The 19,014-nt window shown below is 44.1% G+C and overlaps 1 protein-coding gene across 1 annotated transcript in view; it reads right to left on the bottom strand.

Annotated features, from left to right (window-relative positions):
- The window catches only part of UBE2O (ubiquitin conjugating enzyme E2 O), a 141,521-nt gene that overhangs the window by 89,863 nt on the left and 32,644 nt on the right, over positions 1-19,014 (bottom strand). The window contains exon 2 of the mRNA XM_082271902.1: positions 4,165-4,224. Coding sequence (XP_082128028.1) covers positions 4,165-4,224 — 60 coding nt within the window. The remainder of the gene's footprint in view (positions 1-4,164; positions 4,225-19,014) is intronic.

Raw genomic sequence — 19,014 nt, 5'->3', positions numbered from 1 at the left:
GCCCCTCCTCCATCACAGCTGATCGTCTGGTCGTCGGAAGAGCCCCCCAGCCCCCTGCCCCCCCCCCAGGAGGGGACCAGACCACCCACACAGCCCCAGCATAAGTGGAGGGGGGACAGATGAAGGGGGTTGCCTGACGGGAAGGACGGGAACCCGGGAGTCAGACTGACTGTCCCAAGGAGGGGCCCACGTCCACCCCAAAACTCCAGGGGGAGAGGACCAGCTACTCACCATACCAGGAACCAGATGGGCACCGCTCCAGACAGAACCCCTCCCCATCGAAATGGTGGGGCTGTCGGCCAGGAGGAACTTTGCGACTCGCACTGAGACTCGTGGGACTATGGCTGACCTAGCGCAGAGCTGAGGTTTGCACGTGCTATAAAGAAAAATTTGCCAGGACCAGAGATCCCAGCAAGGAACAAAGGTCCTTGCTCCTGACTAGGCAGAAAAAAAAAAAAAAACTGAGTACCTATAGCAGAGAGACGAGTATACCCCTAGGGACTGCCCAAAGGAGTAGCCAGACTTTTTTCTGCCTAGTGTCTGCCTATGAAAACAAGGGGTGGGGAAAATAACCCAAGGCTAAACATAAGTGCCCTTAACCAGGACACAGGAAAAGACTCAGTAGCTGCCAGATACACCCGAATCACACGAACCACATCCAAGGTATGCAAAGCAAATTCCTTAGGATGAGCCGGCTTGGGGACACAAAGAAGGCAACACAAGGTCTTCATTCAAATGGAAGTGAGAGACAATCGAGCCACAGAAAAGGCTTGAGGATAAGCGCCAATCGACTCACACCAAGAAATGTACGCTTTCCATGTACAATGGTATATCTTGCTGGAAGACTACTTTCTCGCCTTCACCATAGTAGGGATCACGGATCAAGACAAACCTCTATACCTCAGTATCTGGCTTGTAATAGCTAAGCCAATAAAACCAGCGACTGTAAAGCAGGATGGTAGATTAGCCCTTGGGACAACTGATCTTCTCTGAGAGAAAGCCCCCAAGGGACATTTACGGCCACCAAAATGATTGGAAGATCCTCGCTCTTGATTCCTCACAAGAACTGCGGGAAGAAGCCTGAGCCGAGGAGGATACTGGGCATACCGTGGCCCTTGGATGCCTACGGCATCTGCCAGAGGAAACCGTGATCTTGTGCCGAACTTTGGTATCCTCCTGTGGAGCCAAACCTGCTAAAGTAGCTGAATGTAGGATTGTGCAAACAGAAGTGTCTTGAAGGGGGATACCACCAGACTCAAGACTCTGTAAGCAAATCGAAAGATTTGTGACAGCAGCCGGTGAATCACGGCCTGTAGTTTCTGAAATTTGTCCAGAGGAAGGACCACCCTGGTCAGAATTAAAATCAGACCTAGGTAATTCAATTCCCTGGACAGGGATAGGGGGTACCTTAGGTAGTTTGGATGTTACCTGAATCTTTGCAGGAATAAAAAAAGAGCACAAGGAGACTCAGGACCTAAAAAAACTGAAAAGAACAAAACTTTGCCCCTTTTCTGAGTATCCCGAAAAAAAATTTTGCGGATCTCCTTGCCGCTCACAAAAGAAGTCTGCGGGACCGGAAACCAGCGAAGAGGTCACCTCACCGCAATAATGGGTGAGGGCAGATCTTTATGCTGAAGGGGTCTCGTCTGCGGGTCCAGAGAAGCTAGCTCTAGGCTTACAAGACCAAGGCTGCTTGGAACCTCCCAGAGAAGATTCGAAAGATCTATTTCCCTTATTCTCAGTCCCAGAAGCACAAAATCATTTTCTATGGGCAGGGTCTGCGACGAGGCTCATTCCCTTTTCTAGATTGTGCCTATAAAACCGCAACAAACTTCAGCACCCAAAATTGTCCACAGATGAGGTTTTAAAAGCCCCTATTGGTCATCAGTTTAAAGTAAACCGTAAATAACGGCCCTAGAGTTTTTGTTCAGATGACGTTTTTTGCATGTAGGCACCAATCCTAAGTGCAATCGAAATGTGGCGGGGGTTATTACAACCAATGCATGAATACCTTGGTGGCCATAAAAGTGACAGACAGCATTCCCCTTTAGATCTATGTCCAGCCCTCCAACCTTCCCAAACTTGAACTGATGAGTTATCTAAAAGCTTCAGCAAAAGCTGCTTGAAGCGTGCCAAAAGCTTTGCACATACCTTTTAAAAGCTTGCCATATACACGGATCTTACACACCAATCAGCCATAACATTATGACCACTGACAGGTAAAGTGAACATCAGTGATTATCTTGCGACAATGGCACCTGAAAGTGGGTGGGATATATCAGACAGCAATTGAACAAATTTTCCCAGAAGCTGAAGTGTTAAAAGCGTAAGAAAAAAAAAAAAAAGGCAACAGTAAAGATTTGAGTGACTTTGACAAGGGCCAAATGGTAATGGCTAGACGACTTGGTCAGAGCAATTTCAAAACTGCAGCTCATGTGGGATGTTCCTCGTCTGCCATGGTCAGGATCTACCAAATACGGTCCAATGAAGGAAAACCGGTGAACTTGCAACAGGGTCAATGGCGGCCAAGGTTCTCCGATGCGCATGGGGAGCGAAGGCTGGCCTCTGTAGTCCAATGCCATAAAACAGGTACTGTAGCTCATATTGTTGAAAACGTTGTTCCAATAGAAAGGTGTCCGAACACACAGTGCATCACAGCCTGTTGTGTATGGGGCTGTGTAGCCGCAGACTGGTCAGGTTTCCCATGCTTACCTGTGTACAGAGCCAAAGGTGCCTACATGGGCACATAAGTATCAGAACTGTACCATGGTAGAAGGTTGCCCGGTCTGATTAATAATGTTTTTGCTTTTTACATCATGTGGATGGCCGGGTGTGTGGGTGTGTGTTGCTTACCTGAGGAATAGATCGCACCAGGATGCACTATAGGAAAAAGGCAGCAGAGTCAGTGTGATGCTTTGTCTAGAAGGGACAGTGCCTCGTGGGTTAGGGCTATTTTGATGCCAAAAGAGGGACCTACTCAATATCAGGCAGATGAGCATACTGTTATGGCTAATCCATGTACTAGCTGAAAACCTGTGGGGAAGGCCTAATAGTAACATAAAGAAATATATTTTTACAAGGATATAAGAAGTTAGGATGTACCTGGTTATGTTCCATGGTGGACAATGAAAATGCAGAGTTTCTTTTTAAATTTCCTTTTTCATAAACAACCCCTAGATCAGCCCTTTTCAACAGGGGTGCCTTGGCAAAATGTCTTAAAAATCAACCAAAGTTGTTTACAAGCCAGTGGGTGGCTAAAGCCTTCCTTTTGTTACATAGTTACATAGTAGGTGAGGTTGAATAAAGACAATAGTCCATCCAGTTCAACCTGTGTAGCTGTGTGTGGCCGTAATCATCTCACATACCCCTGAATGTTCTGATCCATGAGATGTAAGTCTAAGAGTCTTTTGAAAGCCACCATACTACCCGCAGAAACCACCTCTTGTGGTAGACAATTCCACAATCTTGTAGCCCTAACAGTAAAGAACCCTCCTCGTTGCCTGAGGTTAAAATGCTTCTCCTCTAATCGCATTGTATGTCCTCGAGTCCTCATGCAATCCCTTCGAATGAACAGCTTTTTTTCTAAGCTGAGATCCCCATTAAGATATTTATAAATTGCTATCATGTCCCCCCTCAGACGTCTCTTCTCCAGGGAGAATAAATCGAGCGATTGCAGCCGCTCTTCATAGTTAAGGTCCTCCAACCCCCTAATTTTGGTTACACAAAGCCACAGGTTTTTTTATTGTGCATCATTACAAACTTCTAGCCACCGGAGTCTTAACAACCAATGACCTCATCGGTTGATAAGGAGGATGTCAGGCGACCTGCACATCGTCATCATTTGTCCTTCCCCTGCTCCTTTTCATCAGCACTGGGGTCACATCAGCTGAGTAAGAGGAATTGGAGCAGAAGAGAAACATTGGAATATTAGGGTGCAAAGATGTATTTGCTTTGGAAGAATAAATCACCTCCATTGTTTCCTATGTGTGTGGTTATTGCTACATTATGTAAAACTTGAGGTGGTCCATAATTTTAAAGGGTGACTTGACTAAAAAAAAAAAAAAAAAAAAAAACTCATGCTTATATGCTTATGCCCAGTAGAATGCAATGTTGAGGAAGGATGTCCAAGGCACACATTATCCAACACCGAGCACAATAGCTTACCTTTATTCCAATTCGGTGTACAACATCTCTGGGCACCAAAGAACGATCCTGCAGCTTCAGCTGGAAAATGAAAAAAAAGGAGACATTTAATAAAAACACAATAAATAGTCACTACAGGTCTCCTTTCCTGGAATGGTACTATGTCTAGGAAAGACTATGGAGTGCCTGCTCTTTTCACCGATTGAAGGCAGGCCAAAAATGCACCCTAAATGGACTGGCTCCCGCTTTCTGAGAAACCAATGACAGAAAGTGCATACTGCACCCAGATTGTAATGTCTTCAGCTCTACTTGTATCCCGGTTTATAAATACCTTGTTGGTAAAAACGCTAAATGGGAATGAAGGGCTTACAATCCACATGCAGAAGGCTTATCTAGTCCATCATGTTCTACTCCAGGCTACATCTACTTCCACAATTACAATTTACACTTTCAACTGTAATTTTCTATTCTACAATTTAGGAGCTCTGTGCTTTCCCCTCTGTATGCTTAATTTGAACCCCACCCACTGAGGCTGTTTTATTAGATCATTTACACACAGATGCCTTCCATTTTGATCAGCAGGGATCTGTCTGTTGACCCCCTGCTGATCAGGGCAGAGCAGGCAGAGGACAGGTCTGTGTTCACTCAGTTTATGCAGAGCAGACATGGACAGGGCCCTCTCTGTTCTATATGCGCCTGGGTGCAAACGGACCCTGCTGTCCTTCCGATCAGCCTACATGAAGAACGGATTCCCCTTCCGTTTATTTTAAGCTGACAAGTGCGTTTACACTTGCCAGTCCACAAGGGTGAATGGACCATACGACTGACAGGTGGACCTAATTGGAATGGTCATGTGAAAGGGGCCTTCGGTATGGGGTCACACGAAGGAACCCTGCGCTAGCAACTTTAATGTATCCAGTGGCATGCATACCACAACACCCCATCTGCCCTACTTCCACATCAGTCAGTCAATTACCCCCCACACCTCTTCCCTCCTTGCCAACCAAACACTGGAACCAATGCCTAATTTAACGCCATTAACGGTTTTACAGAATGGATAAATGAGCAGATCTTTGGATTGCCACTGCAAACTGTTTGCTTATTTTCATTTACATAAAGCAGGTTATTTAATATAGACCTAGAATCAGGCAGCCTGATCGTTCACACTATGAGACAAGTCAGTGCTGAACGAACACTTAAAATAGGTATTCTGCAGCTGTCTTGCCAAGGCCCACTTTGTCTTCCAATGCTTAATGTCTCTGTGGGACTACAAATCCTGCTCCTAGACCCCCCCCCCTCCCCACCTGATAACCCCATCAATATAATACAATAATCAGAGACAAGAGAGGGTGAGGTATGCGTATGAAGCTTTGGATCGCCTCCTATGAGTGTGCCTAGGTCCTGTAAAACATGTGGAAGAGCTCTTTTGCTTCTAATCAGAATAAGTAAACTTTTTGCTTTGTCACAAACTCTGCTGATGAATTTGAAATAGTAAAAAACAAGCCAAGTACAGGTCTACCTAAAGTGGTAGCAAACTCCCTTCTGTGTTTTTTTACCTACTGTTAAGATTATATTAAAGCTTACCTGTAGGTAAAATGCACGGTTTAGGAGATATTCGCTTGTTTGGCAGCCAGTGTCGTCATCAGCACGTGCGCTCTGAAGGAATGGCATACTAAATGCCGTTCCTTCAGAGTTCTGTGTCGCGGCTGTGACTCCCGCACACATGGGTGGGAATGACCTCATCACAGCTCAACCATTCAAGATTCCGGAGCGAGTGAAAGGAAAACTGGGTGAAGATGGAAGCCCTGTCAGCTCGCTGCTGGAGGGCCTTATTTCAAGGTTAGATTTTCATAATGTGCTAGTTTAGTTTTTTTTTTTTCAACTTGCATGTTAAATGGAAAATAAAAAAATAAAAAAAACTTGAATCCCGCCATGGTGATTGTATAGAAGTCAGTTAGTAGATCAACTTCTGTACAACCAGCCTGCCCATACATTAATTGAAACGTAAACGAGTACAATGAGTTCGAACAATACCTGTATGTAGCCTTACACATTACGGAGTATGCATGCACCCAACAAGTATACGTATCTGATGCAAGGTCTAGGTCCACAAAAAAAAAAAAAAAAAATTGGGCTTTTTAACTTACTGTAAAATCCATTCCTCTGATGCTCATTGACAGACACAGCTCCTGATCTTCTTAACCATTGGGTTATACTGCCCCCTACAGGAGTAGGACACTAGGCAGAAAGAGTCTGGCTATGCCTATGGGCAGTCCCAGGGGGTATACTCCCTCTCTCTGCTATAGGTACCCAGTTTTGTTACAAGCCGTGGCAGAAGAATTACGACTCCGAGGGGTGGGTGCTGTGTCCATCAATGAACAGAGATATGGATTTTACGGTAAGTCAAAAATCCAATTTTTTACTTCATTGATGGACACAGATCTTCTTAACCATTGGGACATCCCAAAGCAGTGTTAAACATGAGGGGTGGGAACAGCAAAAAAGAAATTCCCAAGGCTAACTATAGCCAACCAGGCAAACCGGAGCTCAACCAAAACAACTGGAGCTCACCTGGAAAAAACAAAACAAAAAAAAACAATACACCCTTAAAGAGCACCAGGTCCTTTAACAGTAGCCTGCAATACCTTGTGACCAAAGGAAGCATCCTCAGATGCCAACACATCCATTTTATAGAACTTTGTGAAATTGTGCACCGACCACCAGGTGGCCGCCTTGCAAACCTGCGTCACTGAAGCCTGATGACGGAAGGCCCAGGAGGCACTAAGCACCGAGTAGAGTGCACCTTGACAGGGAAAGAAGGAACCTTGATGGAATAGGCCTGAATCACCATCTGTCTGATCCACCTGGAAATGGTCGTAGAGGAAGCAGACAATCCTTTCAGAGGCCCATCTGTAAGCACAAATAGGGAGTCTGATTTACTCTGTAGCTGCCAGGTACACCCTAATCGCCCGGACCACATCCAAGGCATGCTAAGCAATGTTCTGATGTTTTGGCCTGGGACACAGGGAAGGCAACAGTGTCTTCATTCAAATGAAAATCAGAGACAACCTAAAGAAGGAACGAAGGACATGGGCGAAGAACCACCTTATTACTGGTGAACGACAGGATAACGCTGCCAATTTCGACACTGCGCGCAGAGGTGAAAGCTACCAAAAAAGACCACCTACTGGGACAGCGCAAGCAGGGGAATCTTCCAAAGATTCTCAAATGGGGGCTTCTGGAGGACAGAGCACCAAATTGAGGTCCCAAAGCAGCAACAGATATCACACTGGAGGGGTCAAGTGCCCAATTCCCTAAAGAAAAATATGCACCAAGAAGTATGTGGCCAAGGGCTGTTGAAAGAAGACAGTCAAGGCCGACAACTGACCCTTGATAGTACTCAAAACCGGTTTCTGCTCAACCCCCCGTTGAAGGTAGGTCAAGATTTGAGCCACCAAAAAAGAGCAAGAATGAACCTCAAGAGACTCGCATCATGCAATGTATGTCTTCCATGTACAATTACAGATCTTCCTAAAAGTAGATTTCCTAGCTTTTAACAGTGTTGGAATCAGCGACTCCAAAGCCAATGACTGTAAAGCAGGATGGAAGATTGGTCCTTGGGACAGCAGATCCCCCCCTAAAAGGAAGCTTCCAAGGAATGTCAGCGACCAGCCACATCAGATCAGCTTACCAAGCCCGGCGAGGCCAGTCCGGGGCCACTAAGGTGACAGGAATCCCTTCTGCTTCGATCCTGCGTAGAAGTCTTGGCAGAAGCTTGAAAGGAAGGAAGGCGTAAATCAAACACTGACTCCGCGGGGCCATCAGTGCGTCTGAGGCGTCTGCCTGAGGATCCCTTGATGCCAACAGATCGACCTCAGGGATGCCCCACCAGAGACAAAACTGATGAAACGATCACCCTTTAAAGTAAAAGGTCTTGCACTGTTCCAAAGACCCTATAAGCGGCCAGGGTACAGTCGCACGTTGGATGAAGAACCTTACCGGAGGGTAAGAACGAAACTCAATCTTGTAGCTGGACTGAATGACCTCGTGGACCCACCTGACTTGTACCAGGGGAGTCCATGGGTCCGAGAACCAGGGAAGACTTTTCCCCACCCCAGATACGGTTGAGGGCACACCTTCATGCTGTAGGGGCCTTGTCTGCGGTCTGGAGAAACCCGCTGTTGATTTGCTAGACCAAACCTGCTTGGATCCTCAGTGGAAGTCCCAAAAGGCTCCGATCCCTTGCCAGTGGACCCTGAGGGACGAAAAAAAACGTATTAGCCGAGGAGGGGGGCCCACGTCTACGACGAGGGTCCTTGCCCTTATCAGCCTGCGGAAGAAAGGTACTCTTCCCCCACTGTGAGACCTTTAATGATGTCATCCACGGTAGCACCAAACAGGCGATCTCCTTTAAAACGGGAAGGTCAAGGTCTTTTTTAGAAGTATGATCCGCAGACCAGCATTTGAGCCAAAAGACACGTCAAAGGACCACTGCCAAAACAGAGAGCCGAGCCACTAGGAGAGCCGCACCCAGCTGGTCCGCCAGCTCAGCAAAGACAGGGGGGAGCCACTCCCCCTCCAGGTCACAGTGCAAAAGCCTAGCCCATTCAGTCAAACTGCGACACCAGGGCAAAATGAGGGTGAATATCGGCCTCAGAGCCAAACCAGCCAGGGTGTACATATTGCGGGCCAGTCTCTGCCTCCTGCCATCCTGTCAGCCGGGTCCTTAAAAGGCCGGGGACTCTTCAATCGGAATCATGGTTGCCTTGTTTTATCTGGAAACTGGAGGGTCCACCACCAGTGGAACAGTCCCCTTCTTAAGCTGCGTCCTCCATCTCTAAGTTCTCATGCACAGCTACAATCAGTGCGTTCACCGGTGCCTTTTCATGTGCGGTTGTAGAAGCTGAGAAATCCTCCTCGTTATCTGAGGATTCAGGGCGCATGGTCGCAGACCCAGCAGGGTGATCAGCAGGGTGATCCACGTCCGCGCCGGCCAAATCAGATTCAGGATCTGAAGAGATCAGGGGAAGGCAGGGGGTGCTTTTTTGCCAGCCTTTCTCCCCAAAGCCACCTCCACCTGGGACACCAAGACTCCAGGACCACCATCAGTTTATCGATGGATAGATGGGACCTGGAGGGCCCTGCAGCCTCAGAGAGGGGGGATCAGGTAGGGAGATGTGCTCCAAAGACTCAAAGAGTCGACAAGGGGACACCACAAAAAAGTGTAAAAACACTGCCAAGGGACAACCCCCCACCCGGTTGCCAGCCACAGAGCAGAACCCCACCAGACTCTCCACCCCACAGAAACCAGACACCACAGCTACCAGGAGAATCTGCTCTGCACAAATGGCGATCAGGAAATGACAAGATCCCGGAGTCAGCACCAAGGAATGAGGAGGGGCTCCCACCGCCAAAATCGCTGCCCAGAGGGCTCCACTGTCATGGCCACCACTATTTTCAATGGCAAACCACCGAAAAATGGTCACCGGACTACACAAACATGGTCACCGTGCATTAAGCACACAGGCCTCAGAAAAACGCACAGGCAGGAGGGGGGGGGGCACTAGCAGGAGCCCCCATCAGGTACAGCCCCTCTCACAGCCGATCGCCGGTGGCACACCCACCTGCCCCCATTGCCAGCACAGTACCATGCCCCCACCCTAGGTGGTGAACGCAGGCCACCCCACAGCCCCAGTGTCAGTGAAAAGGGGGGGCGGATGGGGGGGTGAGATGGCCCACAGGGACCACCAGACCAATGAAGGGGAGAGCCTAGTGGGAAGGAGGGAACCCAGGGGTCTGACCGTCCCATGAGGTGGCCCAAGTCCACCCCAAAACCCACCAGGGGGAGAGGGGGGGGTACAGTTACCATATCAGGAACCAGGCGGGCACCGCTCCAGACAGAACCTTCTCTCCATCGAAATGGGGGAGCTGTCGGCCAGGAGGTACACCGACTTGTGCCGAGACCAGGTCGTATGCCACCTCGCGAAAAGTTTAACTCACAGGCCAGCCCCCATCTGGGGCCATGTCGCGGCCGACCTAGCGTGGAGCTGAGGTCTGCGCACTTGCTGGCAAGACTAGGGTGACGAGAGAGAGCGAGAGAAAGAGAGCGAGAGAAAGAGAGCGAGAGAAAGAGAGCGAGAGAAAGAGAGCGAGAGAAAGAGAGCGAGAGAAAGAGAGCGAGAGAAAGAGAGCGAGAGAAAGAGAGCGAGAGAAAGAGAGCGAGAGAAAGAGAGCGAGAGAAAGAGAGCGAGAGAAAGAGAGCGAGAGAAAGAGAGCGAGAGAAAGAGAGCGAGAGAAAGAGAAAGACTAGTGTCCTACTCCTGTAGGGGTCAGTATAACCCAATGGTTATGGAGATCAGGAGCTGTGTCCGTCAATGAATGAAAGAACACACACACACACACACACACACACACACACACACACACACACACACACACACATATATATTATAGAACTGCATTCAATTATAGGAAAGAGAATGGTAGAACACTGGTCTAGTCCCAATTTTTTTTTTCTCCCAAAACACCTAGTCCTCCCCTCTGGTCTCCCTTCCGACCTGCCACAATCTTATAGCATCTCCAAATATAATGCAACCTTTAAAATGAATTGGGACATTTATCTTATTTTTCTAGCTTTCAAACTGTGGAATCTTGGCCACCCTCACGCTGATTTTTCTCTAACATGCTAATTAAATCATTCTATGATTAATGATGGGCAATTCATGCCCAGCTGTTCTAGCTTTGATTGCTATGATAACCCATCATGAAGAGTCTAATGTATGGTTACAAGCTTTACAGACACTAATTTGCTTTTTATGTGATTGGCTTTATTGTTATTCCTTTCAAATCCAATAAATCTTAAAAGAAAGAAAGCATACCCTGCAGCCTTGCACATTCCCCTTTTGTATGCCTGCAAACCAATGCCAACTGCGACCAACTGAAGCCAAAGACTTTTCAGATTAGTAGACTTTTCAGGACTTGTACCCTTTGCTTGAATACATTCCTAGGATGTTACACAAAGAATTCAAAGCAAAAGAACGAGGTTGCAACAACCTCTCCAGGCCTGGACCCTGAGGCCCTTTACCACACTTTTTTTTTTTTTTTTTGAAACAGCAAGTGCAGCTGTTTGGGACAGGGAGACATTGCACCAACTGTCTAATTGGGGGGGGGGTTCACCCCCTGAAAGGTATAAAAAGCAATAGCATTTGCAGTGGGACACCCCAGATGATGTCTATTTACACGAAACGTGTCGGGTCCACTGCAAATGCTGAGAATATTTTTATGTACAAAGCGCATTATCATCAGTCTTTCTGTAAGTGTGTTTTCCTTTATTATTAAATGGCTTTTATATGGGTGCGCACTGAGTTTTTTTTTTCTTCCCTTGAATACCTCGTGTAAGAATTTCCAGCTGTAGTCACCAGTGGTTATCCTCCTCTTAATGTGTGGATGATGAGTCTGGATTGAAAGCACTAGTTCCTGAAGGATTTGTGACATCTGACATACCGACATCTATTTTCTCTATAAGCGTGAATGACCCAAAGAGTATATGCTTTGTTGGGTCGACGCTATCCGGTGAGCCTTTGATCTACATGTTCCATCGGTGGTGGTTATACACCTAGGATTACTCAAGAGGACTTATCTGCACTGTGCACTTTTTTGGTGGATGTATCAAGAATGATTCAAATGATGGAATATTTTTATCGAATTGCTTAAGTTTTTATGGACACTTATGCACTTTATGTATATACACTTTATTTGCACTTTTAGTCCTCTGCAAAGTGTATATATTTCTGTATTTTACTTGTATGAGTTTGCACATTTTTGCATAATTTGCACTTTACAGTGCAAATTGACACTATATACGTTAAACTCGATTATCAGCGCTGCATTATTTATTTATTGTTTTTCACAAATTGTTGTTTGTTTTTGCTGGCAGCTGGATAATAAATGTTGGCGCGGTATAAATTTCTATTTCATGCTCAGATAAGGGTCTGGTATGGATTTTTGGGATTTTTTTTTTTTCGGGTGTGGGGTTTTTCCTAAAAATCCTTACCAGACTGAAGAAACCAAAAAAGCATGAAAAACACCCCAAAAATGCATAGCAATGCATTGAAAATGCACCCAAAAACATGAATAAGTATTAGCACAGGTGTTAACCTAGCCTAAGAAAAAGGGACCTTCACACCCACTGTAATTTGACAGGCGCTAAGGAGGCATATCTCCTCCTCCCCACCCGATTTAACCCCATAATGCTGCCCTACAGCACCAAAATCGTGTGCATTGCTTACAGTTGTGCTGCGGGCCTACTGAACTCAACGGTGCAACTAGGAACTTGCCATGGCCCCACTGAACGTTTGTCAAACTCTGCAAAAGTTAGTTAAAAATGGTGTGGCAGCAGCATGCCAAAAGCCCCATCCAGCTGTTAATTTACAGTTCAGGAGGGTGGTAAAACCATGGCCCTGCCCTGCCCCCCCCCTCCCCCCGTATTTATCACTTGTCTGAAAAAGATTGAAGGAAGTGGGCAGAATAAAAAAATGTTTGTTTGTTCTGCTACAACACTGTAAGTGTAACCTGTTTTAGCGTGTAAATAAAAGTTTAAACATACTGCACGATGAAGGCTATTATCTCTTTGTTAATCCCGCATGGGGAAGCGATCCTGGATGATCTAAATTGGAGAGTGCTTTGGTCAATAACGATGCATGGTGCTGCTATTGGTGATTACCTCTGACTCAAACCAGTGAGGAATATCTTATAAGGCTCTTTCACAGTATTTGTTTGGCGAGTAGGGGACCGAGAGGGGAGCACCTGATTGCACTTTAGAAGCATCGGCACTTCGGATGTCTTTTTTGGACAAGACAAGCACTGAGCACTTTTTTTGAGGAGTTATTTATTTATGATTATAGAGACTGGCACTGAGCACTTTTATATATGTTGATGTATTCAATCACTGGACACTTTAAGGCCCCGTTCACATAGGGGCGACGCTACTTCGGAGCGGCCGCCACGGACTTCATAACATTGAAGTCTATGGCGGTCGCCTCCTGGTCGCCCCAAAGAAGCTCCGGACCCTTTTTCTAAGTCGGAGCGACTTGTGTCGCTCCTATTAGAACGGGTCCGCAGCTTCCCTATGGAAGGCGACCTACGGCGACCTGTGAGGCGACCAGGTCGCCTCACAGGTCGCCTTAGTGTGAACGGGGGCTAAATTGAATATTTTTATTGTGATGCACAATATTTTGTATACGAGTTTATAGAATGTGATATTTATTGACTGTATTAATATTGAATTATCATTGGGAAAAGTAATTTACTCACAATTTTTATTACTATAATTTTTACACAAACCAGCATGTATTATATTTATTAATGATGAGACATCAATCGTTCATATTAATATCACTTTAATTTTAGCATATTGAGCAGCGCTGATAATTTTACTCACTATTTAAAAGGCTACCCCCCCCCCTTTTTATTAGCAGCAGCCATCTATTTATAATATTCATTATTTTCCTAAGCGCTGGCACTTTACATTTGTTAGAATAAAAAATGCAGCGGGGCTCCTAAAACCATAGCTATAATCACTGCCCAACTATTAATGCTATTGTATTTTTAGAATCTTGGCCATCCTTTTTTATCAACGTTCATTTGTTTCCTGATTTGCTAATCAAATTGTTCTTATTCACTGACTAATGAGGACTTCACGCCCTGCAGTTCTACCGATAATGGCTAGATTACCCTTTCATGCCTTAATGACATTTTATTAGGTTATACTAGGTACATATAGTGATTCTATAAAGGAAGCATGGGGGGGGGGGGGGGCTTTGAGCTACAAACATCTACCATCGCTTTCTTTGCTATAAAAATTAATAACTGATAAAATAGGAATGATGAACTGGCAGATGGGTGGAGGAACTCAGCAGTGCACTCCAATGCTGTGTACCTGTACACTGCTGTGCTGTGTAGTAAAGCGTACAGCACTTCAGAGTTAAATGGGTTACAATTGGTGAAAAAAAGAAAGAAAGGAAAAAAAAAAGAAAGAAAGAAAAAAAAGAAAGAAAAAAAAGAAAGAAAGAAAGAAAAAAAGAAAGAAAAAAAGAAAGAAAGAAAGAAAAAAAAAGAAAGAAAAAAAGGAAAGAAAAAAAGAAAGAAAGAAAGAAAGAAAGAAAGAAAAAAAAAAGAAAGAAAAAAAGAAAGAAAGAAAGAAAAAAAAAAGAAAGAAAAAAAGAAAGAAAAAAAGAAAGAAAGAAAGAAAAAAAAAAGAAAAAAAAAAAGAAAGAAAGAAAGAAAAAAAAAAGAAAGAAAAAAAGAAAGAAAGAAAGAAAAAAAAAAGAAAAAAAAAAGAAAGAAAGAAAGAAAGAAAGAAAGAAAGAAAGAAAGAAAAAAAAAAGAAAAAAAAAAAGAAAGAAAGAAAGAAAAAAAAAAGAAAGAAAAAAAGAAAGAAAGAAAGAAAAAAAAAAGAAAAAAAAAAGAAAAAAAAAAGAAAGAAAAAAAGAAAGAAAGAAAGAAAAAAAAAAGAAAGAAAAAAAGAAAGAAAGAAAGAAAAAAAAAGAAAGAAAAAAGAAAGAAAGAAAGAAAGAAAGAAAGAAAGAAAAAAAGAAAGAAAGAAAGAAAAAAAGAAAGAAAAAAAAGAAAGAAAAAAAAGAAAGAAAGAAAGAAAAAAAAGAAAGAAAAAAAAGAAAGAAAGAAAGAAAAAAAATAAAGAAAGAAAGAAAGAACACTAGCTCAAGAAATAGTAAAAAAAAATATTGGTTTAATAGAAAAACTCCATATACAGAACCCTGTAACCACAGTTGATCCAGAGAATGCAAAAAAAACCTATAAAGCATGTGCCAATTTGCAAATGCAGGACACATTTGTAAAGTTCAAGTGAACCAGTTATACTACAGTAGAAGGTTCACACTTGGACAGCTTCTGAAGAGCAATCCACAGTGGATTGCTTTTTAGAGGGTGGGTAAGCAACTGCTGTCAGGTCAGGCATTCATGAGGTTTACCTGCTGCCTTCCAAATACTTTATTTTTGTCAAAATATATATATAATTTTTTTTAAATGGGACAAACCTCTTGTAACCATAAATCAAGCATTTGCCTAGCTTTTAGGGGGGGGGAAACCACAGCTTAACTGCCAGTTTTGACTGCCCCCTGGCCACCCATGCAAAAGACATGCATAGCAAACAGTGACGACTGACATATAAAAATAAATACTCGCACAATGGTGAAAATGAAGTGAAAAAAGGATAAATTAGCAGCAGCTGTGCACCAAGCGTGAATCACTTGTAAACATGGAAAGATTGAACAGCGCTAGCATCATATAAACATATATAACGCTCTAAATAAAGTGATATGATCAATGTAAAGTACTCTTGTGCTACAATCTTCTTAAAATGTTCTGAAGTGCTCCACATAAATTCACGCCGTGATGTGACACCCCCCCCCCCCTTTTGTGTTCCTCCTTACCAGAAACAATGGACCCCCAGCTTTTCAGTCTGGGAGTCAAACAGGCTTGATTTAAATAGGACTGATGGGTCACAAGGAACAGATCAAGAACTCCCCAACAGCCTCCAAGATGTTCCAGTAATCCTTAAAGGCGGAACAAAGAGAAGGAGCCAATAGTGAAGTACCGTAGGGTTACAGTTTATTGGCGCAATAAAAACACTTACAAAATGGTAGCAGTAAAACCACATGTAAACAGCAAAAAACTTCTGCAAACACCGTGACCACCATGCATTCCACAGAGACGTTGTTACAACTCGAAATCGGAAATTAGGTCAACGCGTTTCACCTTCCAACAGGGCGTCGTCAAGGACCTCATTTCCGGTCAGTACAAGCCTCTATTTATATCCCGAGAAGAGCCGCCTCTTTCCCAGGGACCAATCAAAAAAAGACATGGTGGCCATATTGGAAGCGAGCCAAAATTGTCATTAATAGAAATATATCAATATTATCCACTTGCTGAAAAAAGTCTTAACGATGTCACTTACAGCTGAACCCGATTAACAAAATACAATAAATTGCTAAAATCAAATTGATGTCGTCAACTGGAAATAACCAGCTATATCAAATCATACAGATATATATATATATATATATATAAACATTTATGTAAAATACTATTGATAGATCAAAAATGGAGTTGAAAAAAAAAAAAAAAAAAGAAGGAGATAAAAAATAAATAAAAGTAAACAAATGAAAATAAATGTACAATATATCGCTTTCTTTCACCAATTAGAAAGTAAACAATGGAGATCCAACACAATGTTCAAACCCCAAAGGATTTATAGTTCCCAAACGATGGATCCACTGTTTCGTTTTGGGAAATGGCCCTTTTTAACCACCTCCCACCCGGCCACTGTACATATACGGCCGGGTGGGAGTCTCGTCCTTCTGATCGAACGTTCCCGAACGTCCTGCAGAAGGAGCGAGATCGCACCACGATCTCGATGTACCTGTGTCCCTCGGACACATAGCAACAAGTTATGGCAGGAGGGCCCTGTGATTGGCCCTCCTGATCACAATGCGGCTGTGTCCAATCACAGCCATCATGTCATGTAATGTAAATACAGCCATTGTACGGGCTATGATCTCTTCTTCTCCTCACACAGATCCTGTCAGTGAGGAGAAGAAGAGACGATCTGTGCTGCAGCCAGGGGATCAGTGAGTTTGAAGCATTTTTTTTGCAAATTACTCACTGATACGGGGGGTCTGTGCTGGCAATCAGAACAAAGATTACCAGTGCAGACCCTGGGGGGGGGGGGTGCCACTAGAGCCACCAGGGATGCCCACCAGGGATGGCAATCAGGGCTCAGGGAGCCTGCCAGTGGTGCCCTCCCTATCAGTGCTGTCCACTAGTGTCCATCATTGCCATCTAAAAGTGCCGTCCACCAGTGCCCATTATAGCCCACCAGTGCTGCCTATCAGTGCCCACGAATGCTGCATATCAGTGCCCACGAATGCTGCATATCAGTGCCCATCAGTACTGCATATCACTGCCCATCAGTACTGCATATCAGTGCCTCCGCATCAGTGCAGGAAAAAAACGTATTTACAAAATTTTTTCAAACTTTTCGGTCTTTTTTATTTGTGCACCAAAAAAGGAAAAAACTTGCGGTGATCAAATACCACCAAAAGAAAGCTCTATTTGTGGGGGAAAAAATTACAAATTTGGTTTGGGTACAGTGTTGCATGACCGTGCAATTGTCATTCAAAATGCAACAGCGCTAAAAGCTGAAAATTGGCCTGGGCAGGAAGGGGGTGTAACTGCCCTGTATTGAAGTGGTTACATTTCCTCCCCTCCAGTGGGGCTCAACCCTGTCAATCCCACAAAAAGTCAAAACAGCAGTGAAATGATGGGATATGCTATGTTATTCTCTCTTCTTTTTCTATTCTTTTTTAAACAAATCCTCTCTATTCATACCACCTACTGTTCTTTTAACTTGCTCTAAATCTTTAACCCTATACTATAGCCTTTCTCACAAAACCTTTCCACCAAAACATTTGCCTGTATAGCATAAACATCCCTGTTATTACAATTCCACCTTACTCGTCTCATCATCTGGCTTTTGGGGATGGCTCCCAACTATCTGGGGTGGTGGCCACTCCCCCGAGTGATACAACCATTCCTATCAACTTCCTTAAAAAAAGGTTTTGGTTAGAAGTTGATCATCACCTTTGTATACTACAAGATCTGAAAATTGTATATGTTTTAAATCAAAAGTTGCTGAAAATGAAAGTCCATATCTATGGTTACCAATTTCTCTAAAGAATTGTAGAAAAGGTTCACGTGATCCTCCCCAAACCCCTATGATGTACCTTTTGTACTTACCGTAAAATCCATTTCTCTGAGTTCGACGGACACAGTGCTCAACAAATCATAACTACTGGGTTATATTGCCTGCTCTAGGTAATCAGTTTAGTAGCAAGCAGTAGTATCAGAACTCCATAGGTGGGTGCTGTGTTAGTCAAAATGGATTTTATGGTAAGTACAAAAATCCCATTCTCTATCGTTCATCGACGGACACAGCGCTCTATAAATCATAACTATCTGGACATCCAAAAGCAGTGCCAAAGGAAAGAGGCTAAATAGAAGTGCCCCTAACCAGGACACAGGAGCCCCCTCTGAAAAATAAAAGGTTTAAAATAAAAAACACCCCTCAAGAAGGAACAGCCTCTCAAACCGCAGCCTGCAAAGTTTTGCGGCCAGAAGAAGCATCCGCAGATGCTGAAGTATCTAGCTTCTAAAATAATTTTGTAAAGGTATGCACTGACAACCAAAGCCTTTCAAACTTGCGATATTGATGCCTGATGATATCACTTTATTTGGACTGTTATTTTATGTATATGTTTATATGATGCTAGCGTGGTTTTATTTTTTCTGACAGTCACAAGCTCTCTGCTCAAAGAGGCAGAGAAAACTGAGCAATAATCAGTGTTTGATCGATCAATTCTCAGTCTTAGACAGGGGAAACGATGCTGCATTCACCTAGGTAAGATTTGAAGAAAAAAAAAAAAAAATCAAACCCATACTTTTCCAATGTGGTTCTAAAGCCTAAACATTTTTTTACGTCAATGTATTCCTTGCATTAAAATAAAAAATGTTTAGGTATCAGGATCACCCTTGACCCCCCCCCTTTTACTTACCGGAGCCCTCATTCGATCCAGCGCAGTGCATGTCTGCAGCTCACCATTGGCTACCGCTGCTGTTAAATCAAAGCCAGTAACTAGGGGGCGGGGGCGTGGTTTGTGTTAATAGATGCAAAAAGCGAGACTTAGAAGCGGGCCTATCCGAGTGCCCCCATGAAGAGCTGGGGGGGCGGGGCAGTGGGGCATTTGGTGAAGGAACCAGGAGTGCTGGCAGGGGGGCTGGGAAGAGGAGGATCAG

Source organism: Pelophylax lessonae (assembly GCF_965119305.1).
Source record: "Pelophylax lessonae genome assembly, chromosome: 11".
Lineage (NCBI taxonomy): Eukaryota > Metazoa > Chordata > Amphibia > Anura > Ranidae > Pelophylax > Pelophylax lessonae.
This window is presented reverse-complemented; position numbering and strand designations above follow the sequence as displayed.